The sequence below is a fragment of the Salmo salar genome, chromosome ssa03 (assembly GCF_905237065.1).
Source record: "Salmo salar chromosome ssa03, Ssal_v3.1, whole genome shotgun sequence".
Lineage (NCBI taxonomy): Eukaryota > Metazoa > Chordata > Actinopteri > Salmoniformes > Salmonidae > Salmo > Salmo salar.
The window spans coordinates 69140254-69168134 of record NC_059444.1 but is presented as its reverse complement, the minus strand read 5'-3'; the positions used below and the strand labels follow the sequence as shown (position 1 = coordinate 69168134).

Below are 27881 nucleotides of genomic sequence, written 5' to 3'. Positions count from 1 at the left end.
TTTTGCTTAACTGCAAGCCTCAACCCCCAGTATTAACATAAGAGCTACATAGTCAAGCATATTAAGCAACCATGAGCATTCACTAATTTAAGCTATTGACCATGTTCATATATCCTTCTAGACAAAAGATTCATTCCATACGGCTCCTAAGCGGTCAGCCATTTACCTGTTGAGGCGAAGCGGAACAGACTCACTGAAATTCATGTGATGTTTTAAAAGAATACAAGACAAGATATGTATTTTTGGTTTTTAATCGAAAGGCCATGCAGTGCCTCCCAGTTAAGATCTTAACATATCACTTTAAATGGTACAGGTGGGACAAAACAATACATCTGCAATTAACTAGTACAAAATAAGACTAAACGTTACTGAGGAATGTAACAAATTAAATAAGTAAAAGAAATCAAAACTGTGCGCCATCACTATTGCTGCGCTGCAGGACACCCCCCCCCCACAAGGACTTGATAGAGGTTCAAAAATTGGTTGAACCCTGTTGTGTAAAAAATTCAACAGTACAATTATGGATAGAGTATAGGACTAATCAAGACAAAAAAGCAATAAGTTACCATCGTTACTTTCATGTGCATGTTTACTGTGGGAATTGAAGGGGCATTGGGTAAGGCACCATGGGCTGTGGTGCTTGTTGCTGTGTGAAGGGGAACTGTTGATGGCTCATGCCACTCTGTGCACCTCCCTGGTTGGCACTAAACTGTGGGGCCTGGAAGTTCTGCGTTGGGAAGGCCCCAGCCTGGCTGGCACCATAGTTTGACTGGCCATTGGTGCCGTAGCTGCCGCCAAAACCATTGCCGCTTTTGTCAAAGCCACTTGCCCCATAGCCTCCGCTCTGTGTATTTGTGCCAAAGACCTTCTTTGGTCCACTGTCAAAACCTCTATCGTTTTCCCTGTCCCTAAAGCTAGTGAAGTCACGCCTGCCCCCGGAGGAGTACCTGTCCCGGCGGTCATCCCTAAATCCACTACCACCTCTGCCTCCCCTTGAATGACCTGAAAAGAAAAACAAGAACAAATTAGAATGGGCTTTCATGCTAGTTTGAGTGATATGAGATGTGTACATGGGAAGAGACACTGTAGGGGGTAAATGGCTAACACAAAAATGAATCAAGATCCTATAGCTTTGACTGTGCCAAACCCATCCACGTCAACAAAAAAAAGGGGGGGAAATGGCTGCAGCTGAACCACAGTTCCTGTATCTCACCAATTAGATTTACCTCCTCTGTCCGCCATCTGGAGGAGTTTAGGGTTGATGGCCTGGTTGGCCTCACGGAGCACAGCAACGAGGTCACTGGCCTGCCTCATGTTGTTGGGGGTGAAGAAGGTGTAGGCTGTGCCAGTCTTTTGGCTCCGGGCAGTTCTGCCGATGCGGTGGATATAGTCCTCAGAGTTGTTGGGGTAGTCAAAGTTGATGACAAATTTCACGTCTTCAACATCTGTAGGATGTGTTGCAGTGTGGCAAAAAATAAAGAGCGCACAAAGATGCACACCACAACAGCCAGACCAAAAGAGCAAAGTTAGTACAACCAGTCACTGGATGTAGCCGTTTTTTCCACTAGGCTGTAAAGAATAGCATTAGATAACTCCAGAAAGACTAAATCCGTGGGGATACTACGGTGGGAAGAGAGAAACAATGCACACTCCAAATGCTTCCAATCCATATAACCCCTCAATTCTCAACAGCCCCCACCCCCCAAAAAAGGATCAGAAGTCTTACCATAAAGGAGTATGCATTCACTAGTCCATTCCCATTGCAGAAAACTCCCCACACAATGTCCAGTGACTGCAGGGTGCTTCTACACAGTAAGGCCACTACGCACACTGTTGCCTCCTCATGTGCCAAAACTAGGACCTTATGGTGATAACGAAGGCACCTTCTTCCCACACTCATAAGAAGCTTGCTATAAAGGCCACACTGCAACGTCTTGCCAAGACCATAAACAATTGGGGAAAGCTAAAATGGAGCCACTTACTCCTGTGACCCATAACAAAAGTACCCCCAGTCTCATCAAGGCAAGATATTCCCAGAACCAGTGTTCACGTGATCAAATGTCTCTCGTTGGCAGGTCTCGACATGACTTGAAACGCAGGTGAGGGAGGAGTGCGAGCTTGGATTTTGTCCCCAGCCAACTGACATGACCCACTGACACTAAGCGCCAGTAGCCATATCATTACAGAGGTGAACGTGTAATTGGACTTACAACTGCTCTCAAAACAGAAGTTTAGGATACTGCCACATATGCTTTCAGAAAAGCGACACCTTCCAGAATTCGATGACTTGCAATACAATGCCCAAACCGACATGCAAGACATGGAAACAGCAGAGCCTGGTGGAGCCATGAGCTTGGGTGTGAAGCAGTCCAAACCGATGCCAGAGAACAGCTGCATTTACAGGGGTGCGGCGGCTAACCCTCATTTAGGCCCCCTTTTGGGCAGCCCAGCGTGATATTCAGCACTCAGGCCCCGCCACCTCTGTATGTGACTGGGTGGTGTCCCAGTCAGGACAACTCCAAGAGTTCTCCTTCCCCCTCTGGAGACCTGGGCGTGTCATGCCAAGGCCCTGCCTCAAAAGACCGCTCCTTCAGATAGGGGAGAAACTCAGAAGGCAGAAGAGTTACAGAAAGAAACACTTTCTTTCAGAATAAAAGTTGGTACAAGGGACCAAGGACAGAATGAAACTAACCTAGACCCCTGGAGGCGACGTCTGTGGCAATGAGAATTGGCGCCTTTCCGAACTTGAACTCTGAAAAAGGAAAATAAATTGATAGCTGGCCATAACAGGTTGTGTCTTAATAAATTGTTCTTGTGATAAACTCACCATTGAGCACCCAGTCCCTCTCCTGCTGGCTCTTGTCTCCATGGATGCCCATTGCTGGCCAACTAAAAGGAGCAACTGTCAATTGAGTCCAGTAAAACACGTGTACCTTGAATTTAAAGAAGGAAGTATTGATGCCACTTACCCATCCCGCCTCATCCTCCTAGTGATTTCGTCACATCTCCTCTTGGTCTCTGTAAAGATTATGGTCTTGTTCTCCTTCTCACTCATGATCTCCTCTAGTAGGCGGAGGAGTCTGGAAAGGGAAGAATTAAATTAGTGACTTGACAAAACAAGCATCCAAGTCATCATTTCCACCCATTACATATACAGTACAGAAATGACAGGTCAGACAGGACTCACTTGTCTTCTTTCTCGCCATCATTGCAAACATCCACGATCTGCAAGATGTTGTGGTTAGCACTCAGCTGCAGAGCTCCCACATTAATCTGGACGTAGTCCTTCAGGAAGTCCTCTGCCAGCTGGCGCACCTCTTTGGGCCAGGTGGCACTCCACATCAGTGTCTGTCGGTCAGGCTGAAGAGAAGGAACATGTCAGAATTTCCCTTGACGACTGTACCAAGTGAGATCAGTAGACTAACACATTACAATAGAACTCACTCTGATTTGGTCCACAATTTTTCGGATTTGTGGTTCGAAACCCATGTCGAGCATTCGGTCAGCCTCATCCAGGACCAGGTAAGTGCATCTGCGCATGTTGGTCTTTCCTGCCTCCAGGAAGTCAATAAGCCTGCCAGGTGTGGCAATGCAAATCTCCACACCTATAAGAAACAATCTTGAGCACCAAATTCCATAGATTCAAATCAGCCAAATACAGAGCAGTTGTGGAACTTACCTCTATCCAGGTCACGGAGCTGTGGCCCTTTGGGCGCGCCCCCATAAACGCAGACAGACTTCAGGCGAGAAGCTCTGCCATACTCTGCCGCCACCTGCTGGACCTGCTGAGCCAGCTCACGGGTCGGGGCAAGCACTAAGCACTGAAAGAAAGATTAAATACCATCAATCCATGTTGGGCGGATGAGAGATTAGATACAAGTGTTTGAATATCCATGGGTACTTACAATAGGGCCATCTCCACGTTCCAGGAAAGGCTGGTGATTAATGTGCACGATTGCAGGCAACAAGTACTGCAGGAAAAAATTATGATATTGCATTACAGTAAAAAGGACCATCATTCCTCTTATTTTTATGAGCAAGTCTAAGTTGTTGGAATGGTCAAGGCTAATATTCTCACAACACTTACCGAGAGAGTTTTCCCAGAGCCTGTCTGTGCAATACCAACCATGTCCTTGCCACTCAACGCCAGTGGCCAACCCTGTGCTTGGATCGGTGTTGGTTCTGACCAGCCTGCTTTGTTAATGACATCCATCACATAGGCTGTGCAAAGGGGGGGGAGAGTACATGAAAACTAGCCCAGATTGAAGACGACTCTGGATAAGAAATAAATATTTCAACGGAATGTCAGATATTAATGATGTGCCTACTTGGAAAACTGGCTTCATGGAACTTCATAATTGGATTAGGGCAGTCCCTCCCCTTCACAGTAACCGCTTTAGTACTTCTGTACTGTGCAACCTCTTGCTGCAATGACAACATGGAGACTCAGATCAATTGGCATGGCAATGAAAAAGACACCTACAAACGGCCATGGGGGGGGGAGAACATGCGCTAGAACACATGCCAATGGCCATTATGTAACATTTACAGTAAATCAGCTGCATCTGGATTTTGACCACTAGAATACATACCGGAGATCTCCGAGTAACATCGGGGTGCTCTTGGTAAAAGTTCTTTTCAAATTTAGAGAGTTCGTCAAGGTTCCAGTGCTTCTTGCGCAGTCTATCACCGGGATTGCCAAACTTCCCCCCACCACCACCACCTCTTCCACCGCCTCCAAAACGGGGTGGTCCGCTGCCATAACTGGGGAAGAGAATGGTCTAACGTTAGTCACGCCAACCAATGTAAAAGAGACTTAGGTTACCAGTGGATATACTCGCTTGAGTAATAGCCAAATCAAAGAAACTTACATATTAGATTTAACAGAAAATTGTTTAGTGACAACTAGCAGTCAGCGTGTAACTAAACATTACCCCAACTTCAATACAATGCATAAATTACTGCCAGCGTTTTAAATTCAACAAACTAGAAGAAATGTTTGGCTTATTGGACTCGGCTGTTTTTAAACGTGACGCAATCTTCAATATATATCCGGCAGAGGAACAATGAAAAAAAAAAAACCCGGCCGGCATTTTGTATCCGCATTCAATAATGCCACATGGCGTACAAATAAATTTAGTCGGCTAGCTTGCCGGTTATCGGACACATGCTGTATGAAGAGGCACAATGTTAATGTTAACATTAACGTTATGAAAATGTGATAACGTAAATTAGAAAATTACAAAATTACAGCCGCTGACTAGGTGGCTCGTATTTTAATTAGCAGGCCCCCAGCTAAGAAGTATCGGATTCAGGTCAGGCCTCTTGCTAGTTTCATGACTTAACGAGGCCTTTAAAAACGTTGGTTCCTTCTGATTCGGAATACCTATCTAGCTAAAAATGTAGATATTAACTTTAAATGGAAACTACGACAGTTTAAGAAAACAAAAATGTATATATATATACCTAGCAAACTACCGTGATCCCGTGCGTCATGTCAGCCATTTCTGGCGAGACAACACGAGGTGTTAAATTCGCCTAAAACTCATTAATTCAGACACTTACCCTCTATCTCTACCACGATCTCTGTCGGAAAATCCAGGCATCTTGTAAACAAAGTGTATAAATAAAAACGATAAATAAACTACGCCTGAAAATCCGATATCAAACCCGACCTGCCGTGACGATGCTGAAATGCCGGTGAATTAAAACAAGAGATTCGGCTTTTATTGCATGAGGAAGTGTCACGCTCCGTCTGAGTGAAGTATTAATCCGCCGTGAACTGACTACACCGCAGCACATAGCACGTCACATTCAAAGCTGTTTGGAAGGAACACGTGCATATTTTGCGTCAATGTTCGGAAAATGGTGTGAAATGGAGGAGCTCATTTGTCGCAATGTGTTTATAATGTTAAAGGCGCCTTACAGATAAAGTATCTGTATCCCATTATAAAAAAAGGTTTTGAAACAAATGCTATTCCAAATTGAATCTCTAATACGACAGAATGCTATTGTGTGGTATTTAGCTAGGTATTAGTATTGTCAATGTATCACATTTTATCAGGTGTATCACAATAACCACGTTTCCATCCAGTTTTATACGAGTAAATTCATACCGTATTAACAGCTGTGATATAAATGCCGACGGTGTGTCCGTAAAATTATTTATGCGAGAAATTCAAGCGACGATATGGTATGACTCGGGAAACCATTCAGTTTATTGGGCTACATATGAAATAAATTATTATGAACTTCACAGGTTGGTAAAAGTGCACGGTGATCTTGATGCTCCTTTCCAATAAATATTGAGGGTCTAATTCTGGTGACATGATGATCGATGCTTGACTGCCGTTTGACAAATAAACAAATTCTCGCTCTTAGGTGTATCAGAGCGATATATTTAGACATAGCTCTCTGGGTGTATCACTTGGGATTATTTAATGAAACCTGTTGGCGAAAGCATATGTACAAAAAAAAGAAACAGTTGTGATCCGGTTGCTTTCCTTTTACCATAGTGATGTCAGTACTCAAAGAAAGCACATCCAGTAAAAAAAAATGGCTGGACGGCAGTCTCAAACTAGTGCAGTTGATTTGCAGGAAAATCTCCCTAAAATTTGAATTCTGCTGATTACTTTAGCGTAAAAGATGGTAGACCTAAAGCCACTTAATCAGGTCATGTTTTTAATGAATAATAGACTGTAAAGGGTTTTTGGAAATTGGAAAAGCTACTCTAATGTGAAAATTTTGATTTACAGTAAAAAGTCCCTAACCTCCGAACTTGTTAGTGTAGTTCTGGGTCAGTTGTCTATATATTTTTTCACTAAAATGCCTTTAATAGACTACTGCCTTCCGAAAGTATTCACCAATGGTGACTTTAAAACATTTCCTGAGTTTAATGGCTGTGATAGAAACGGAGGATGGACCAACAACATTGTAGTTACTCCACAATACTAACCTAATTGACAGAGTGAAAAGAAGGAATCCTGTACAGAATACAAATATTCAGAAACCTGCATCGTGTTTGCAATAAGGCACTAAAGTAAAACTTCAAAAAAAGTGGCAAAGAAATTAACTTTTTGTCCTGAATACAAGCATTATGTTTATGGCAAATCAAACAAATCCCATTTCTATCACAGCCAGTAAACTCTGTAACTGTTTTAAAATAAGCATTGGCCTCATGGTGAAATCTCTGAGTGGTTTCCTTCCTCTCCGGCAACTGAGGGTGCATTGATACACCATCCAAAGGCATATTCAGTGTCTGCTTTTTATATTTTCACCTATCTACCAATAGGTGCTCTTATTTGTGAGGCATTGGAAAATCTCCCTGGTCTTTGTGGTTTAAGCTGTACCGAAATGCACTTCTCGACTGAGGGACCTTACATATAATTGTATGTTTGGGGTACAGAGATGGGTTAGTCATTCAAAAACCATGTTAACTACTATTATTTGACACAGAGTGAGTCGATGCAATGTATTATGTGACTTGTTAAGCACATTTTTACTCCTGAACTTATTTGGAGTTGCCATAACAAATACTTATTGGCTCCAAACATTTCAGCTTTTCATTTGTAAAAATGTCTACAAACAAAATTGCACTTTGACATTATGGGTAATTGTGTGTAGATCAGTAACACAAAATCTAAATTGGATCCATTTTAAATTCAGTCTGTAACACAACAAAATGTGGAAAAAGTCAAAGAGTGTGAATACTTTCTGAAGACACTGTATGTGATCAAGTTTAATATGCAGAGTGGTGTACCACTGCTTGGATCTACAAAATAACATCAATGTCAAGGTTGGCTGTTGGCTACCACAGAAACAATCTGTTTAGTACTATACAGTCCATCACACTACCATAAATTACCTTATGTATACCCATTCCTTTGTCTGAGCAAATAGATACTGATTCCCCAAGCCCCCTCCCATCACCACCTTTCCCCATCATCATTGATGAAAGCACTTCAGTTCACACCTCTGATGCTCAGGACATGCCAGACTCATTCTAATTCAAATAAATGCTCAAATTAAAGGGAAAGCTTTACAGCTCCCACTTTGTCAAGATTTAAAAGCTGGTTAAAGGATGACAAAACATACCAGTGTTTCACGTCCTGACCAGTAGAGGGTGTAGTTGGGTCAGGACGTGGCAGAAGGGAGTTTTATTGTTTCATGTGTGTTTTATTGTTTCATTGATTTTGGCCGTGTGACTTCCAATCAGGCACAGCTGTAAAGGGTTGTGGTTGATTGGGAGTCACACATAAGTTGCCTACGTTTCGTGGGTAATTGAGCTTGTCATTGTGGTTGCACCTGACAGGACTGTGTTGGCTGTCAGTTTTGTTGTTTTTGTACATTGCATAGTGTTCGTGTAATTAAATATGACGAACCCTAACTCCGCCGCATTTTGGTCCACTTCTTCCTCAGACAGCTGTTACACAGTGTGCTATAATACTTCATCTTCAATGAAACACGGCCCTAAACTGACCTGTTTATGTATCATGGTAATCTAATAAGTGTAGTATTGTAATAACAGCCGTTACTCCAGATTTCTTTTTACATTTCCTGCTCTTATAGTGTATGTAAAATGAACAATGTCATCTTTCTCATTTCCAAAGTAACCTTTATCGTATCCCCTTTCCTGATTCGAAGTCAGAGACACATTAGCAGACAATATTCTTCATGTACTACGCTGTTCTAAATTACAGTTGCTAAGGAAAATAACCTCTCCCTCAACGTCAACAAAACGAAGGAACTGATCGTGGAATTACCCTCCAGCGGGTGATGAAGACAGCCCAGTACATCACTGGGAACGTGCTTACACCCATCCAGGACATTACTCGAAACGGTGCCTGAGGAAGGCACGCTGCATCATCAAGGACCCACACACCCCAACCCCGAGCTGTTCTCTCCCTTACCATCAGGCAGACCGTATCGGAGCATTAGGTTTGATACCAACAGGCTCAGAGACCGTTTCTATCTACAAGCCATCAGACTGCTGAACACTTTAACTGGACTGATCACCTGCTGATTCTCTGCACCTTAGCACACATCACAACTGCTGCTACCAGGCTCTTATAATACTGCTCAATTTATACACTTGCAATTTATACACATCCCTGAGTCAATACTTTGTAGAAACACTTTTGGTGGCGCTTACAGCGTTGAGTCGTCATAGGTATGTCTCTATCAGCTTTGCACATCTGGATTTGGGGATTTTCTCCCATTCTTCCTTGCAGATTTTCTCAAGTATTGTTAAATTAGATGGGGAGTGGCAGTGAACAGCAATCTTCAAGTCTTTCCACAGATTTTCAATGGGATTCAAGTCAGGGCTTTGGCTGGCCACTGAAGGACTTTCACATTCTTGTTCGGAAGCCATTCCAGTGTTGCTTTGGCTGTATGCTTGTGGTCTTTGTCCTTTTAGAACGTAAATCATTGCCCCAGTCTAAGGTCATTTAGACTCTGAAGAAGGTACTCATCAAGGATTTGCCTGTATTTTGCTCCATTCATTGTTCGCTCTATCCTTACAGGTAGGCAGGCAGCCTAGTGATTAGAGCGTTGGACTTGTAACCGTAAGGTTGCACGATTGAATCCCCAAGCTGACATGGTAAAAATCTGTTGATCTGCCCCTGAACAAGGCAGTTAACCCACTGTTCCTAGGCCGTCATTGAAAATAAGAAAATTGTTCTTAACTGACTTGCCTAGTTAAATAAAGGTTAAAAAAAATGTCTCCCAGTCCCTGCCGTTAAAAAGCATCCCCATAGCATGATAATGCCACCACGCTTCACGGTAGGGATGGTGTTAGATCGGTGTTGAGCTGTACCTGGTTCTCTAGGCATTGCACTTTGCATTCAGGCCAAAGAGTTAAATTCTTGTCTCATCAGACTATAGACTATTTTGCCTTATGCTCTCAGAATCTTTCATGTGCCTTTTTTCAAACTCCAGGCTTGCTGTTATGTCCCTTTTTATAATATAATATACTGTAAATAATATATACTGAACAAAAATATAAACACAAGATGCAAAGTGTTTGTTCCATGTTTCATGAGCTGAAATAAATAATATTCCCCAACAATTTCCATATGCACAAAAAGCTTATTTCTCTCAAATTTTGTGCACACATTTGTTTACATCCCTGCTAGTGAGCATTTCTCCTTTGCCAAGATAATCCATCCACTTGACAGGTGTGGCATATCACGAAGCTGATTAAACAGCATGATTATTACACAGGTGCACCTTGTGCTGGGGACAATAAAAGGCCACTAAAATGTACAGTTTTGTCACACAACACAACGCCACAGATGTCTAAACTTTTGAGGGAGCATGCAATTGGCATGCTGACTGCAGGAATGTCCAACAGAGCTGTTGCCAGAGAAATTAATGTTCATTTCTCTACCATAAGCCGCCTCCAACGTCATTTTTGAGAATTTGGCAGTACATCCAAACAGCCTCACAACTGTAGACCACGTGTAACCACGCCAGCACAAGACCTCCACATCTGGCTTCTTCACCTGTGGGATCGTCTGAGGATGGGGTGGTGCTAATAAGTATTTCTGTGGGGAAAAACTCATTCTGATTGGCTGGGCCTGGCTCCTAAGTGGGTGGGCCTGGCTCCCAGTCATGTGAAATGTATAGATCAGGGCCTATTTAAATTGACAGATTTCCTTCTATGAACTGTAACTCAGTAAAATCTTTGAAATTGTTGCATGTTGTGTTTATATTTTTGTTCAGTATAATATTATATCTCAGGAGGGACCCTTCCATAAAGCCCAGATTCATGAATTGCTGTAGACTGTTGTCCTTTTGGCAGGTTCTCCCATCTCAGCCATGGAACTCTGTAGTTCTGTTAGTGGTCATTGGTCACCTCCCTGACCAAGGTCCCTCTTGCACGATTGCTCAGTTTGGTCAGACGACCAGCTCTAGGCAGAGTGGGTAGTTCCATCTTTTTTTCAATTTCCAATGACAGACACCATTGTGCTCTTGGAAACTTTGAACACTCTAGAAATTGTTTTATACCCTTCCCCAGATATATGCCTTATCACAATTCTATCTCAGAGATCTAAGGACAGTTCCATGGACTTCAGGATAGTTTCTGCTCTGACATGCACTGTCAACTTTGGGACCTTACATAGACAGGTGTGTTTCTTTCTAAATCATGTCCAAACAATTTAATTGGCCACAGGTGGACTCCAATCAAGTTGTAGCGATGTCAATGATGATCAAAGGAAATTGAATGCACAGGAGCTCAATTCGGACTGTCATAACAAAGGGATGTGGATATTTATGTAAATGAAATATTTCTGTATGAAATTTTCACTACATTAGACCAAATTTCCCAAAACATGTTTTCACTTTGTCATTATGGGATATTGTGTGTAGATGGGTGAAAAATATTTAATCAATTTTGAATTCAGGCAGTAACAAAATGTGGAATTAGTCATGGGGTATGAATACTTTCTGAAGGCACTGTATATACTGTATTCTAGTCAAGGCTCATTCTATTAATATACTGTCTATACACACCATTATGTACATTTACACTACATGATCAAAAGAATGTGAACAACTGCTCGTCGGACATCTCATTCCAAAATGATGGGCATTAATATGGAGTTGGTCCCTCCTTTGCTGCAATAAAAGCCTCCACTCTTCTGGGAAGGCTTTCCACAAGATGTTGAAACATTGCTGCTGGGACTTGTGGCTTCCATTAAGCCACAAGAGCATTAGTGATGTCGGGCACTAATGTTGGCGATTAGGCCTGGCTCACAGTCGGCGTTCCAATTCATCCCAAAGGTGTTAGATGAGGTTGAAGTCAGGGCTCTGTGCAGACCAGTCAAGTTCTCCCACACCGATCTCGACAAACCCTTTCTGTATGAACATCGATTTGTGCACAGGAGCATTGTCATGCTGAAAGAGGAAAGGGCCTTCCCAAAACTGTTGCCACAAAGTTGGAAGCACAGAATCATCTAGAATGTCATTGTATGCTTTAGCGTTAGATTTTCCTTCACTGGAACTAAGGGCCCTAGCCCAAACCACGAAAACAGCCCCAAACCATTATTCCTCCCCCACCAAACTTCACAGTTGGCATGTGTACTCGACCAATAACATTTGATTTGTGGAGTTATATCAGATGCAACCCAAAATACCCAGACTAAAATTCAATAGAAAAAAATTCAAGTGTTTGTCTTCACAATAGCGAAATTCAGCCCAAATCCTTTGAAAGCGCCCCAAAACCTCTCACATATCCTCATATCATTTGACAAAGGCAAGTTTAATTAGACCTAAATTACACACAAAAATAAAATACTCTTACAAAAATGATAGTGTTAAGTACATCTAATTGCATCAGTCAGCTATAAGAGATATAGTCCTGCTCGTGGATCATGCAAAAAAAATTAAGCAACAAAAAGCTGCATCTCAAATTTGACTTGTTAATAAAAAGTTCCATTCTTCAGGGAGGCAGCTATGGAGTAATGCAGAGAGATTGTGTAGGAAACAGACTGTCAAGGGATCTTTTTGTGCCACTTAAAGTAAATGAATATGTTTCGATATAAAATCAATCAGTCCATGACCTATCTGGTAAATAGATAGAAGCCACCTAGTACATACGGCGACAAATAGTTCTGTATGTGTGAATTAAAAAAATAACTTACGTTAAAGATAAATTACAGGTTGTGTGATCCACATTAACGAACAATAACCTATCACTGTACAAAACACCATCTGAGGACACGTCACTTTGCATACACCTCTATAAAAGAAAAAGATGAGCAATTCATTTTCAATGTATGCTAACTTCAAGAACAGTCCATGGTCATAGATAGCTCGACGGGCAGCCTTTAAAAACAAGAAAACATTCAACAATTTGTTTGAATGAGTAGAAAATAAATATGTTCTCCCCCAAACCCATACTTGTTGAGCTAGGTTCAGGTGAGTAGAATTAGGGGTTTCATCTCATTCATCCAGACTTCATTTATAGCCAATATGGAGATATAGAAACCCAACAATCACATGTCAATGTCTACTGTTGGGTTACAATACATATGACAAATGTGGACTTTATAGCCATTCAACATAATGTACTGTATAAGACATTCAACCATTACAGAGGAAAAGGTTTTGTATCTGACCACGTCAGCTCCCAAATAATACAACAAATAATATGACATCTCCTGAGAATGTGGCTCGAGGTCTGAGTGATGTTTGTTCAATTCATTGCAACTTTTTGTATGTAGTTTGCTATGCGCCCATCTCAGCCACAGGTATAAGACTGGTTGCCAATATCTTGAAAGAAATGAGCAAACTGCTGTCTTATTTAGCACCAGAAGACCATAACCGGAAGGTAGTAGTAGTTATTTGCCAGAATGACAAGAGTAGCACTTACAAAAGATGTGTGTAATCTTCACATAACAAAATGCATCAGGGTAGCAGTGACTCTTAGCCATTCTTTTGTGGGGACAGAGCAGATCCCCATGGTAGAAACAATCATGACATCATGAGAAAGGCCTATGGAACTCATCATACATACCACATCACAAGTACCTACTGGATGATGTCACTGGAATTTAAAGGGTCAGGTTAGTATCTAAATAGTTGAAAAGATTCAGTCAGAAGTATTATGGCACTCAGAGGACTGTGTGTATTAAAGACAACCCACCCTTAAGACCACCTCTCTACTTACTGTGTAGGAAAGAGGCTATTTAAAGACTTCACCCATAGCAATCGAAGTGTACTTCTTTCAAGCTTAAACAGTAACACTTTTAATATAAAAAAAAATTAAAAATCTGGAATAATGGCAAAAGCTTTCTGAAATATAACAGAAATAAATTATATATATTATATATAATTTTAGTGTTTCTTTTTTCATTTTCCCATTATATAAAAATAACACCATTCAAGCTATTTATTTAAATTTCCAAACAAGCTTACATGTCAGACGTGTGACACTGGTTTCTGGGAATGGAGCGCTGAAAACCAGCCCACTTTCTTAGGAGAGGGTCGTTGACAATGGGGCCCTGCAAGGTCAAGTTCTGAACATGTGCTCCAAAGTCCAGCCTCTGAGTGAAGATAGATGCCCCAAGAGTCCTCAGTGGTAGAAGAGGACTCAGTCACCAGGGGGTGCTAAGGAGCCTTCATGCTCCCTTCAGTCCCTGCCTCCAAACATACCAAGCACCATTCAGTGTTGTTGGTAACCGTGGGTAACAATGGACTCCATCAAACCAGTGATACCAGTCTTGTTTATGTGGCCAATGTTTTGTTTAGTTGTGGACTTCATGTTCAGCTTGGTAAGATGGTGCGTAGCTACATGGAATACTGACTATTTTTATAATGCTAAAACTAAACTTATTAAAAAAAGGAAGAGCCAGCCATTTTTGCAGTTCCACAAGTTAGTAAATAGTCTGAGTTATTAGCAGCTGAAAATGTTATTAAAAAAAAAAAAAAAAAGAGGGGGGGAACCCCTAGACAGACGAGACTACTCGCTCAGGTCTCCTCTGCCCCCCTTTCCCCCCCCCCCCCGGCCTGGCCACATGTCCCTATTGTGGGCGAGAGAGTCCTTGGGCCAGACGCCACCTTCCCCTGGGTGAACTGGATGGTGGGGTCTGACTATGGTTGAGTTCCTCCCCTCCTTGTTCCTGCTGACCCCTGCGTCAGCAGCGTCTCACTCCACAGCAAAGCCACACGTCTCCTCGATAGCAGTGAGCAGCTTGTCATACAGCTTGTCATAGTTCTCGTAGGGAGGAATGTCAATCCGGTTGAAGCTGAACAAACAGAGGACAAGAGAGACTTGAGCATGAGCCTTTGGTATTAGGACCTCTCTATGTTCATGGTTAACAGATACATGGGTGGAAACCTAAACCTAAAGCATGATGTTGATATATCAAAGTGCCCTTCCCAGCTTTGACAAAGGCATACATTGTTCCTGAAGGGCAAGCTGCAGGGTCAGAGCAGACAGACACTCACCAGGTGTGGGCTTTGGGCAGGTTGTTGGAGCTGGCATCGATCTGGTGGATGGTGAAGAGTCGTGGGCCTGCAGCACCTGTAACATATCAACAGTTACTGTGAAGCACAACGGCAGAGCACACTTCACTCACACAAAAAAGACAGTACTGTACTGGACAGCTTTCTCAGCACTCTGCGGCGCCAAGTGTGGGCACTAAGAGCACTGGGTTTATGTATGTTGTCATTGGCCTGCGCGGTCCTTGGTATTTAGACCAGCAGCGATGGTCCTGTTATGTAACATGGAAGAGCAGAGTGAAGCGGCATGTCAGACAGGAAGAGCAGTGGATCACAGTGTGTTCCGCACACCTGGGTGCTCTCTGGGCATCCTGTCTGACAGACTGGACCCACTGAACTACTGGACTCAGCTCAGCCTGCTCTGCACAGAGGGTTCAGCTCAGGCAACAACAACAACACACTCTGAGGCCTGCTGAGCTGCCTCGGGGTACAGTACAGTATAATACAAACAACCCTCACCCAAACAACCCTCACCCATGTCCCTCTGGTATAAACATTCGTTATGCTGTCATAACAAATGTTATAAGCCGTCATAACAATCAATATTACATGCCTATAGAGGGTGGACAAGAGCTAGCTAGCAAGCAACTTCCCCAGTGAAGCGCTGTGAAACACTGAGAACCTAACTATGCAGCTACTGTACATGTCCCAGGAGGGTGAGTGCTGTGAGGGTACCTTGGAGGGCTTTGAAGCCTTGCAGGGGGACCCTGGAGGAGCCGGTGACAAACTGCAGCAACCTGGCCCGGCGCTCCTCATCGTACGACTCCACGGCCTTCCAGAACCACTTGACGATGTTGGTGTCGGGGGTGCAGTGCTTCAGCCGCGTGTTGGACTTCCAGTCGTTGATGTCGATCTTACCCAGGCCACACACTATGAGCTGAGGTGGAGAGAGGGAGAGAATGTCAAATGAAAGTCAAAGGGAAACTGTAGGGAGGAAATAGATGGGGAAAATGCTGATGTCTGGGAGAATGCAGTCCTTTTTTAAAGGATGGACAGTGAAGATTTGTACTGCTAGTCTGGGGGATGTGTCTCATTCATACCTCCAGCTCTTTCTCGTCGAAGGCCTTGAGGAGGTGCTGGGAGATGACCTCGTTGAAGCCCTTCTGCAGGGCCAGGAACTGAGCCTCGATGCCTCGCAGGAAACGCCAGTTCACATACAGTCTGTAGGGAACGAGGGAGAGGGAAAGAGAGAGTCAGAGATCGATGATTCATACTGGAACGTGAAGGCAAAGCCATGATTCTGAGCCCCTTTGAGGGGTATAGCAAAGCCTTTCAATTGTACTTTACTTCCTGATCCTAGGTCAGTTAACTGTGGCTGGTCACTTGCAGCTAAGCTCATCTGAAATCCAAACAGTACCTCCTCCCTGCTGGGCTTGACTGTCGACTGCTAGACCAACCCTCTTCCTGTGTGGTGAGGGGTCGGTGGGGGAGTACTCACCTGACATACTCCTTCTTGGTGTCCTGGGTGACCTGGATGATTTTGCCGTTGGGTTTGAGTTCGTGCTGGATGATCTCCCCGTAGGCATTGTGCTCCACACAGAAGGTGTGGTCCAACACGCCTGTGATGTCATTGTCCCTGAGAGGTGAGAGAGACGGACATGGGGGTTAGAGAGAGATGGTGCTGGGGGAGGGGGAATGTTAATGTATGTATGGATCAAAGTTCAGTTGAAGAGCTCATCATGTGCAGCTACATGATCATGAGTGGTTTTTTTAGGGACTTTAAAAGTACACCAGTAGATGTTATAGTTCACATACACCGAATTATTATCCAATGAATTAAAATGAGCCATTACAAAGTATTGTCATTAAAAACCATGTTCATCTCTGTGTGCGCATCTTGGTCTGTGTGAGGATGTTGTTCCCATTTCCTTCCTACTCACAGGATCCAGACCAGGCTGTTGTGGAGGTCTGGGTCCACTGACTCCATGTCGTCCAGGGTGATGGGTTTCCCCAGCAGCTGTTTGTAGAAGGGCAGGGTGAAGCCCCCGTCTATGTAGTGGCCGTGGAACACCGCCATGCCCATGATACGACCCACAAAGTGGAAGTAGGACAGGTGCTCCTGGGGAGGGGGACAGAAACACCTTTAGTCCTCTTTAACACTTCATAGTACATCCATTTAGAATGGCATCTCCCAGTCTTCAGAGAATTACCAAGATTGAGAAACTCAAGGCAGAACCCTAACTTATAATGCATGCATGCAACTCAAACGTTTTCTTAAGTCATGCATTGATGTCGATGGGAGATTTGCGCTATAACTCAGATTTCCTCACGCATGTCTTAAATTAGGATTGGGCCCTTGGTAAATAATAAATACCTGCTATTCTTACAGCTGGGAATTTATTGCAGTGCGTAATCCTAACAAAGGTTAGGACTCAAAAGGTGAGCTGCAGCATCCAAACTATTTGCAGTTGTAAACTATTTCCCTTATGATGGATTTAACAACCAAATGCTATAGAGGCAGTAAAGAGTCTCAACACAGCAATTAAATAGTTGCCTAATTCATCACCAGTCTCCAGGAGATCTAGCATCTAGCATGAGAACAGCTGATAGGGAAATGGAAGGCCAAACAAATAAACAGGCAGAGGAGAGACAGAGACAGAGAGATTGTGCAAGACTAGAGCCGATGAGCGATCCGTGTGACCTGGTCTTTCACATCACAGCGGGGCGGGCTGGTGGCGGCGTCTGGGCCTGACTCACCGGGTTGACGGCCGAGTCGGGGTTAATCTGCAGGGTGTAGATGTCATCGCGGGAGTACTGGAACAGCCCGTAGTACGGATTCAGCATCTCATGGGACAGCAGATACAGCCACTCCCTGCACACCCAGGAGACAGAGAGGGACAGATAAAGAGAGACAGACGATGAGAACATCCATTGTGAAATCTCTTGATCCATTTAATATTTTTTCAAGGCAGGGAACATCAATTTCAGAAAGTGAATACTCCATGGCAATTTAAAAAGCAGAAGTATAATTCTCAGATTGGGTGCTTTAAATCAATATTACCCCTTGGGGGCCAACCTTGTTTCAGCAGATGGTGGCATTCAAATCAAAATCAAATGTTATTTGTCACATACTTCCTAAACAACCGGTGTAGACTAACAGTGAAATGTTTACTGATGGGCCCTTCCCAACAACGCAGAGAGAAAAATATAGAACAAATAACAACATGAGGAATAAATACACAATGAGATAACTTGGCGATATGCTTGAGTCAAAAAGGTTGGTGCAAAGAGGGTCAATGCAGACAGTCCGGGTAGCTATTTGGTTAACTAGTTAGTAGACTAATGTCTTGGGGTAGAAGCTGTTCAGGGTCCTGTTGGTTCCAGACCTGGTACATTTACTTCTCTAACACACAATAGAAATCTTCTTTGTTCCATGATGATGCATATTGAGCATAACTTAGTTTTTTCCTCATGCTTTGCTGTGGATTCCTACCTGGCCACTCCTCCGTAGTCCAGCCCCTCCTCCCCTTTAAACTTCACCATCAGTCTCTTCCACAGGTCCTTCGGCCTCATCTTCATCACCTGGCGGTAAGACTCCTGTAACACATACAGAGATACACCTTTGAAATGAACGGGACTGGGATGGAGGACTGCACGCCCAAACCTACTGAGTACTTCCATCAGAGACCATCTGGTAAATACTGTACAGTCCAGGGTCTGTGGCCAGAGGGATGCATCTATCTGCACTGTAACGTCTGTGTGTGAGTGATGCTGGCTCTGGGGACCGAGCCAAAGATAAACATTCCTGTGCTCTGTCATTTAGGACCAGCCTGGCTGGCCCCTGCCTGCCTAGCAGTGATGAAAGCCCTCTCCTCCCCTGCCAAAGTAACCTGAGTGTCCAGTCCAGAGCGCATTATCAGGAGGTGGGGGTGATAAGAGGACTTTCCCCAACGTGACACATTCCACCAAGAGATCCCGTGAGTCTCACTAATGCCCCCCCCAACTGTCCCAGTCTCAGTGGCTCATGGGAAACGGGGTAGGAATGCAGAGCATGAGTCTGGCCAAGCCCGGCCTGTCTGCCTGTCCTAAACATGCAAACCAATGACCAAAGACCTGTGCAATTCCAAATTGCTTCAAGCTGAAGACAAAAAAAAACGAAGAAAAGAAGGAACTGTCCTGAAGCAATGATGAGAAACACCCCATGTTCCTCGCCAGAGCGGGCTTCTGTAGAACATTACACTGCAGTGTTTTAGTAACATACTTTCCCCCTGGTACTCAGAGTCTGGGATCATTACACCCCACTCTGGGTTGCTGCCTTCACCCCACATGCCGAGAGCTGCAGACACAGGCCATAGCCAGCTAAGTGTTGGGTACAGTCTCATTAAAAGTGGATTGGGAGAATAATAGTAAACAGACAGAACAGAAGAGTGGAACAATAACACCGCTTCCCCCCAGAGCTGGTCCACCGTGCCCTCCAGTTACACTGAGGATGTGTCAGCGGTGACACCAGAGAAATAAGGCCTCTTATCTTTAATAGAATGTACACACTGAGACAGCTTGACAGTTCACCAGCTGACACTTGCCCACACAGTCGTATTTCTAACAGCTCGGCGTGTCCAGACAGTCGTATTTCTAACAGCTCGGCGTGTCCAGAAAAGCGATGAAGTTACGTCTAGCCTTAAAATCCACCCCATCTCCCTTTCGTGTTGAGATCAGCCAACAAAAATGTCTTCCTTCAGATTAACAGACAAAGCTCTTCCAGCACATTCCATCACATATTTTACGAGGGTCATGTAGTCTGTTGCAGGTGTTGTTGCTCTGATGAGGCTCCACACCTCCCAAACTAGAAAACCTCCCCCACTGAGGAGTGCACTTCACAAAAGCCTCATTTCAAATACGAGGTCTGCTTTGGATATGAACATACTGTCTTCACACATCATAGCGTGGTGGATAACGCCGTGACAGAAACATGACGAGCAACGACCTTGAGAGGAGAGGGAAGTAGAGGATGGGAAAACCATTGCCTGAGGTTTGAAAGTGAGGTAAACTATCTGGTATAATAAACTTGTAAATGAGAGTGAGGAAAATGTCCAGAGTTGATGATTTCCTTCAGGATCGGGATAGTCAACCTCTTCAGTAATACTAATTAAAGACTCAATGCTGGTTGTGTTCAAGAACTGAGGGAATAACACTAATTCGACGGTCTCACCTCAAAGATCTCCTCGCGGGACACCTCTATGCGGCAGTGGCCTGCCTGGGGCTGCTGCTGGGACAGCTCCTGGCGGAGGATCTTCAGCTTCTGCACCAGGTCCCTCTTGTACTTGGGCACCGTGAGGCACTCGGCCTCCTCTGGCAGATTACCTGGAGACACCAGTGCCTGCTGGGCCTGCTCCTTCAGCTGGGTCTGACGGCTGGGGATGGAGAAAAAGCGAAAGAGAAGAGATGGAGAGGGAAAGATCATTGTTGAGACTTGGGGTCGTAACAACACGTACAGGTACACAAAAATAAAACACCACAAAAAAAAATAAAACCCAGAAACCCTAAAACCTCCAAATAAAGCCAGGCAGGAATTCTGTCTCCCTCCTTTTGCTGACTGGAGAACGAGAGGTAAACACACTGAGGTCATCTGGGAAGCACATCAAGTCAAACAAGCTGCCATGTGCCCACAGACATAGGTGGAGGTGATATTTCTGAACAAGCACACATGAGGGGGCAGAGCCAGTGGGTGGTGTGATGTGTCCATAGGTGCCACATTGTCTGTCTGTTTACAGGACGGAGGTGAGGTGCAGCCAGTGACCCTTCCTCCACGCCCCGCCAGGCTCTCCATACAAACGGCTCTGTAGTACGCTCCTCGTGGACAACTCCGTGGGCCCCTGCCGTGCTGGGCTCTGCCAGCTCACAGGTGTGTGCCATGCCACCTCCCCTCCCCACCTGGCCCCACGGTGGTCTCACAGAGAGAGACAGCACGGCACAGACAGAGAGAAAATAGACAGTTCTACAGGGGGGAAGCAAAATGTGGCCACAGCAAGAGACATCTGCAAATAGATTCAGTGTCGGTCTCATTCTGCACTGAGCAGTGAGGGTTAAATGAGGGTCAATAGACCTCATGTCTTCAGCTTAAATTGTTCAGGAAGGTTTTGTTTATTAACAGGAGTGACATTTCAATGCAAGTTCCTTCATAAGAGGATACGTGTTGCTGACTATAGGAAACCAATAAATGAACCACCAAGATGTGTAGGGTCCCTAACAGCTAAGACAACCACCTCAGTGGGTGGCTGTAACTGTGATAACTGTGATAACACATCAGTGCTGTAGAGCGGTTAACCTCCAAATCAAAGACAGGCTATGAGTATGATCTGTGGTGGTAGTGAACGAGGTCCTTGACTCCTGCCCAAATCTCTGGCATGAGAGTGAACTTCTGAACCACGGCACTGGTGGTGGAAGGCTCTTCTGCTCAGAAACAGAAACACGTATGCACGCAAACGCACGCACGCACGCACACACAGACAGAATCAAAAGGCCCTTTATGGAGCCAGAGCTGGAGGATTATTTGCGTGCTGGCCTTTTGCACTTTAGTGGGGCGTAGTGGGCACACTCACCCCCCGAGCAGGGTCATAAACACCAGGCTGTACAGCCGGCCACAAAGGGTTGTGTGTGTGTGAGTGAGAGAGAGTGAGAGAGAGGGGCAGAGTGTGTAAAGACATCAGCATGCTTCCCAGACAGAAAAGTTCAGAAGATCGTGTTCATACATTATGACAGCATTTTGTGACGTTTTGGACTTCGGTTAGTTTTCTTCTTCTCTTGTTCGGACACACAACATTTTTTCTTGACGAAGTCAGTAGCTGAAGTCTACACCCCTTTATCTGTGATTGGTCAACAGTAGGGATTCTTCAGTAAAGTCTTTGTTGTCATTCAACCAGAGATGACTCGTTTTCATGCACATTTTTTCATTTTGAAATATTACTGCACCAAACATCTTAGTTAGGCAAAAAATTGCGCTAAGATTTCCTCGGCAAAAACATCTAAATGAATGACAGATTTCTTGAGTTATCGTAGATTAATTCTAACTATTTGGAGGAAGTGTATACTGGCTACGGCGTCTCAAAATTGACAAACAGTACTATTACTGCTTTTTCTCATTTTTCAAGCGAAGGTCTTTTAAGGGAGTACGCCAGCACACTGGTTCGGTTCGCCTAGCTGACTACGGCAAGCCGCCAGGCCGAACTGAAGCATGCTGATGCCTTATGTGTGTGGGTAAATGTGAGAGAGGGTAAGCAGAGAGTCTGTGACAGGAGAGTCATGGAGCAACAACCAATCCTGGCTAAATGGATTTACCTAGGCCCAAAAAGTACAGGATCATATAATATTGGATAGGCCAAAACCACTGAAATCCAGTCATTTCTAACAACTCAGCAAATCTATTTCTGTCTGGGACACCTACCAAACACCTGCCATTCACTGTACTATACAAAACCAGACAACCTTTTATTAGGTATAAATGTCATCAAATATGGCAAATACACAATCCTAGCTCTGAAAACGATGTGTTTGGATGGTCATACACTGAGCAGGAGTAATGGACAGTCATGTAGCAGCCGTCCTGATCTTTATATCCACACACCATAATACACAGTGACAGCTTATTCTAAGGAGTGACTGCTCTAGGCTCCCACTGTCTTTGGTCTCGTCTAGCTGAGCTGAGCTGGCCACTTCCTGCGATCCCAGACCGCAGCAGGGCCCCATAGGGCACTCCAGTCCTCCTCCTCAATCCCTTTATTTCCTGCAGACTAGACTCAGAGGGAGGGAGGGAAAGGGGGGGAGGTAGGAAGGGCTGCCTCCGGACAGCACCCAAACAGAGAGGAACACTCAGACAGGGAGAGGAGAGGTACCGAGCCACAGAGCAGCACTCCCTTCAGTTTCACTCACAAATCAAACATTCCTGCCCCGTCTCTCACACACACACACACACACACACACACACACACACACACACACACACACACACACACACACACACACACACACACACACACACACACACACACACACACACACACACACACACAGCCTAGTGCGCATTCTCTCTTTTTCTAACTTGTTTTAAGAGAGTAAGATGGCGTGGTGTGTTACCTGCTGAAGCTCAGACAGTAATACAGTGAACTCAGTGTAAAGCTAGAGAACACTAGACTCCTGGGAACTGATCCTCTGAGTGTTCATGCCAGAGTTCAGAGGGCAGATCTGAGGCCCAACAAGGATTTTGTTACCTATTGTCCAGTGACCAGGCTTAGAGCCAGGAGATTGCAACATCACAGGGTGAGTCTAACCAAAAGCGTATTGTGGCCCGCTGAGGCAATGTCTTTAGCAAATAAAAGGGGTAATAAACTATAGCTTGAAGGACAAGTATATATCAAACATTTTTGTGGGATGACAGCATGAGGGGTGAGAATTTCTGAAATCGTTTGCCTTGATAAAAGGCAGATGTCTTGATGGAAAACCACGCCGGCCTTCTGATATCTTTTCCAGAGTTTTGTCGCTGGTTGGAATGTCACTCCCACCCCTCGTCTCAGTCAGAGTCCAGCTTCTCTGCTCCACAGCGGTCAGTGAGGGGACAAAATCAGAGAAGGTATTCTCAGATAGGATGATCCAGTCAGACTGGGTCAGGCCCATGAGCCCTCTGCTAACCAGCAGACTGCACACTCCAAACCTCTGAGCCACCATCCAACGTGTGTTACATTAGCACACACCTAGAGATGCCGTCAGCTGCGTTTACACAGGCAGCCCAATTCTGATCTTTTTTTCATTAATTGGTCTTTTAACCAATCAGATCAGCTCTGAAAAAGATCTGATGTCAAAAATCTGATGTAGTTAGTCAAACTACCAATTAGTGGGAAAAAATCTGAATTGGGCTGCATGTGTAAACGCAGCCCTAGGTTCTCCAAGACAAAGCCAAGGGTTTCTCCCTTTAAAGCAGAACCCAGGGAAGGTATGTGGTTGGACCCAGGGCCCATCGTACATCATTCTAATGGCCACAGACCCGCTCTTGGCTCAGCTTAAACACCTTCCATTTCAATACAATTATTCCTCTCAAACAAAGACATCAATAACCTAGAAAACTCTAATTCCCAACTTTAAAGTGAAATAATAATTGGACCAGTGCTTTTTAAAGAGAAGAAACACTGTGCACTGCTTTTCACACATCTGGACATTATTGTGCTTAAGACAAGATTCCTGCATTACAAACATGGCGTGCCAGCCTGGGATTTGATATGATTTTCAGAGGACCGCAGAACAAGAAAAAGCATCAAAGTCCCAAACACGTTCTTTGATCTGTCAGAAGAGGGAAAATAACACCAGATCTTTTCATCGGTGCATTCCGCCTCTCCCGGCACGGAGCAGGAATGAGGTCACACGGAGTAGTCTCACCGAAGCCGCCCGTACTCTGCTCCACCTTTACACTGCACTGTGGGTAATGCTGCAGCTATCGTTACATGGGCCGTGTTTGAACAGCTGCGAGGAAAAGTTCTGAAGCGCATGCACTGACGAACACGGCACGCACACACACACACCAACACACACACACACACACACACACACACACACACACACACACACACACACACACACACACACACACACACACACACACACACACACACACACACACACACACACACACACACACACACACACACAATTCATTGACTCGGGCATCAAATTTATGCTCCGTTTCCTGGACGTAAGACGCTCCTCAGCCACAGACACATCAGTTTTGGTTTCCACATTGTTATCTGATGTCGAGCCAAAACAAGCTTTGTGACGGATTGTGTGCTAAAACCCCTGCATGATCAAAACCGCTGCCGGGCGGTGGAATGCAGCCTTGTGCGTGCAGTGTGTGTGTCTGGATGGGTGAGGTTGTGTGTGGGAGTGGGTGAGGGAGAGTGTGTGCACAGGAGAAAGGCTGCTCTGATAGCTGAACCCCAACAGGTGTTTAACACACCTTGGCACTGGACTCTCCTGTAAAACATCCTGTGTGGGGGAGTCAATATGTCTGTGTGTGTATCTGTGTGTCTGTCTGTGTGCAGTCTGTTCTGTCTCCCCAGAACCAAGTGTTGGAGAAATAGAGGGCCTCACCTGATCGGACTGTTCTGAATTTCGATGCCGCTGCGGGAACCATTGGGGCTTGGGCTGCGGAACACAAAACAAAACACCACAGTTACACTGCCAGCCAGTCATACAGTACAGTTCTCCCTCAACTACTTCTCATTTCATCTGGGCTGTTACGAGGCTCTGGACCAGGTTTCATTTGTGGCGCTGGTATAACCCGATACTCACTTAAGGACTAGATGCAGGTTGGCGGAGAGGCGCGGGTCTGTGAACTGCGTGGTGCGGTTGTTGTGGTCCACAAAGTAGACCCGGCCAGTGGCTGTGTTCCTGATCTCCCAGCCAGGGGGCAGTGGGCCCAGCTCCTCACAGTTTACATTACTCAGGTCTCTGGGAAGCACACAGTCAGAGGTGAAGGGCAGAAAATAAAAAGAATCAAAGAATGAGACGTAAGACCAATCAAAGTCAAGGTATGAAGCAGTCCTCAAGGCTGACGGTAACTGGGAAACAAAGAGGCGCGAGAAAAGATTCCAAAACGACATGACTTTTATTCCATTTTTCTTCTTCCCGTCTACATGATTTATTGCTGCCATGCAATCCTTTCAGCTGGACTCCTTTAGCTGTCTGTGGAGAGCAACTAAGAAATGACAGCAGCCCCACTTCAGCGGTAGTGACTTATCGGACTGAGGCCCAGCCAAATGACCAAGCCTCTCAGCACTGGGAGCTTGGCAGCCCAGCATCTGCTGCACACACCACCAGGGTGTGGCGTGACCAACAGGATAGCATCAAGTGCAAGAAAAACGCCATCTATCACACGTATTTCCACGGGGGGAAGAGAACAGCAACGTCTAGGTATTTTTCAATCACTGACTTTCTTTCTATTGACTCTATTCCCAGTAGACTGACGTGTTGATGTGTGGTAATCCATGAGACATGCCTGAGTGAGTGGCGTCTCTGAGCCACGTGTAGAGTAGGGCTGAAGGCTGTGTGCTGAGAGCTGAGGGTATGGAGGCAGAGGTCGTGCCTGAGGTGTCTGCTGTGAATCCTCTCAGATTCCTGTGGTTTACATTTACATGCCATTTAGTGGAAGCTTTTATCCAAAGCGGCTTAAAGTCATGGGTGTATACATTTCACATACAGGTGGTCCCGGGAATCGAACCCACTATCCTGCCATTGAAAGCACCATGCTCTACCAACTGAGCGACAAAGGACTGTGACACCAGCCCTCTATCGTAGCTTGTCAGCATGTAACCAGCAGCACATTTACAGAAGGTTCCGGACAAGCCTGAGGAGAGCTAGCCACTGATTGTCCACCCCATGACAGAAACATAGGTGGGGTAGGTGATGGTCTATATCAACAGCCTCACCCAAACCTGCATGAAACTACATTACATCATCCCAGATCACCCTGTTTTTGTCATCAGCCTCAAATCATTTGTGTTGGAAATACTTAATGAGTGTACTGGGTATAGTGTACAGAGTATGTCTGTGTTCAGACAGTGGTGGTGGATATACCTGGGCACTGTGTGTTCAGACAGTGGTGGTGGATATACCTGGGCACTGTGCGTTCAGACAGTGGTGGTGGATATACCTGGGCACTGTGTGTTCAGACAGTGGTGGTGGATATACCTGGGCACTGTGCGTTCAGACAGTGGTGGTGGATATACCTGGGCACTGTGTGTTCAGACAGTGGTGGTGGATATACCTGGGCACTGTGTGTTCAGACAGTGGTGGTGGATATACCTGGGCACTGTGTGTTCAGACAGTGGTGGTGGATATACCTGGGCACTGTGTGTTCAGACAGTGGTGGTGGATATACCTGGGCACTGTGCGTTCAGACAGTGGTGGTGGATATACCTGGGCACTGTGTGTTCAGACAGTGGTGGTGGATATACCTGGGCACTGTGCGTTCAGACAGTGGTGGTGGATATACCTGGGCACTGTGCGTTCAGACAGTGGTGGTGGATATACCTGGGCACTGTGCGTTCAGACAGTGGTGGTGGATATACCTGGGCACTGTGTGTTCAGACAGTGGTGGTGGGTATACCTGGGCACTGTGTGTTCAGACAGTGGTGGTGGATATACCTGGGCACTGTGCGTTCAGACAGTGGTGGTGGATATACCTGGGCACTGTGTGTTCAGACAGTGGTGGTGGATATACCTGGGCACTGTGCGTTCAGACAGTGGTGGTGGATATACCTGGGCACTGTGTGTTCAGACAGTGGTGGTGGATATACCTGGGCACTGTGTGTTCAGACAGTGGTGGTGGGTATACCTGGGCACTGTGCGTTCAGACAGTGGTGGTGGATATACCTGGGCACTGTGTGTTCAGACAGTGGTGGTGGATATACCTGGGCACTGTGCGTTCAGACAGTGGTGGTGGATATACCTGGGCACTGTGTGTTCAGACAGTGGTGGTGGATATACCTGGGCACTGTGCGTTCAGACAGTGGTGGTGGATATACCTGGGCACTGTGCGTTCAGACAGTGGTGGTGGATATACCTGGGCACTGTGTGTTCAGACAGTGGTGGTGGATATACCTGGGCACTGTGTGTTCAGACAGTGGTGGTGGGTATACCTGGGCACTCGAGGGTCGTGCCATGTGCTGACTCCTGTCTGGGTGTGGAGGAAGTAGACCTGGCCCTGCTGCGTGGTCCTCTGCTCTGTAAGGGGGGAACAATAGCATGGCTACTCATACAGGTATAAGAGGTACAGAGCAACGGTTACAGACAAGTACACACATGTGAGAGATGAGTGAAAGAGTGGGATGAGAGAGAGAGATGAGTGAGATGAGTAAGAGGGTGAGAGAGTGAGAGATGAGTGAGATGAGTGA

At 45.2% G+C, this 27881-nt stretch overlaps 2 protein-coding genes across 3 annotated transcripts in view; both read right to left on the bottom strand.

Moving 5' to 3' along the window:
* Positions 1-235: 235 nt before the first annotated feature.
* LOC106601397 (probable ATP-dependent RNA helicase DDX5) lies at positions 236-5875 on the bottom strand. Of its 2 annotated transcripts, none has more exons than XM_014193572.2 (13): positions 5566-5875; positions 4593-4764; positions 4329-4425; positions 4088-4221; positions 3906-3971; positions 3680-3821; positions 3445-3605; positions 3188-3360; positions 2970-3080; positions 2828-2889; positions 2693-2752; positions 1227-1445; positions 236-1002 (listed from the first exon to the last, which is right to left on the bottom strand). In XM_014193572.2, exons 1-13 carry the CDS (start codon positions 5604-5606, stop codon positions 590-592), a joined length of 1851 nt encoding a protein of 616 aa, XP_014049047.1. In that variant the 5' UTR covers positions 5607-5875; the 3' UTR covers positions 236-589. The 2 variants fall into 2 exon arrangements, with proteins under 2 accessions (XP_014049047.1, XP_014049048.1); XM_014193573.2 differs by having other exon boundaries at positions 594-1002; positions 1214-1445.
* Positions 5876-12243: 6368 nt separating this feature from the next.
* Positions 12244-27881, bottom strand: part of LOC106601396 (E3 ubiquitin-protein ligase SMURF2) — a 50971-nt gene continuing 35333 nt past the window's right edge. The window contains exons 9-20 of the mRNA XM_045715198.1: positions 27627-27711; positions 25279-25437; positions 25078-25131; positions 20156-20357; positions 18440-18543; positions 17704-17818; positions 16887-17065; positions 16445-16582; positions 16047-16167; positions 15682-15883; positions 14953-15028; positions 12244-14750 (exon numbers count right to left, since the gene is read on the bottom strand). Coding sequence (XP_045571154.1) covers positions 14651-14750; positions 14953-15028; positions 15682-15883; positions 16047-16167; positions 16445-16582; positions 16887-17065; positions 17704-17818; positions 18440-18543; positions 20156-20357; positions 25078-25131; positions 25279-25437; positions 27627-27711 — 1535 coding nt within the window. The 3' untranslated portion in view covers positions 12244-14650. The remainder of the gene's footprint in view (positions 14751-14952; positions 15029-15681; positions 15884-16046; positions 16168-16444; positions 16583-16886; positions 17066-17703; positions 17819-18439; positions 18544-20155; positions 20358-25077; positions 25132-25278; positions 25438-27626; positions 27712-27881) is intronic.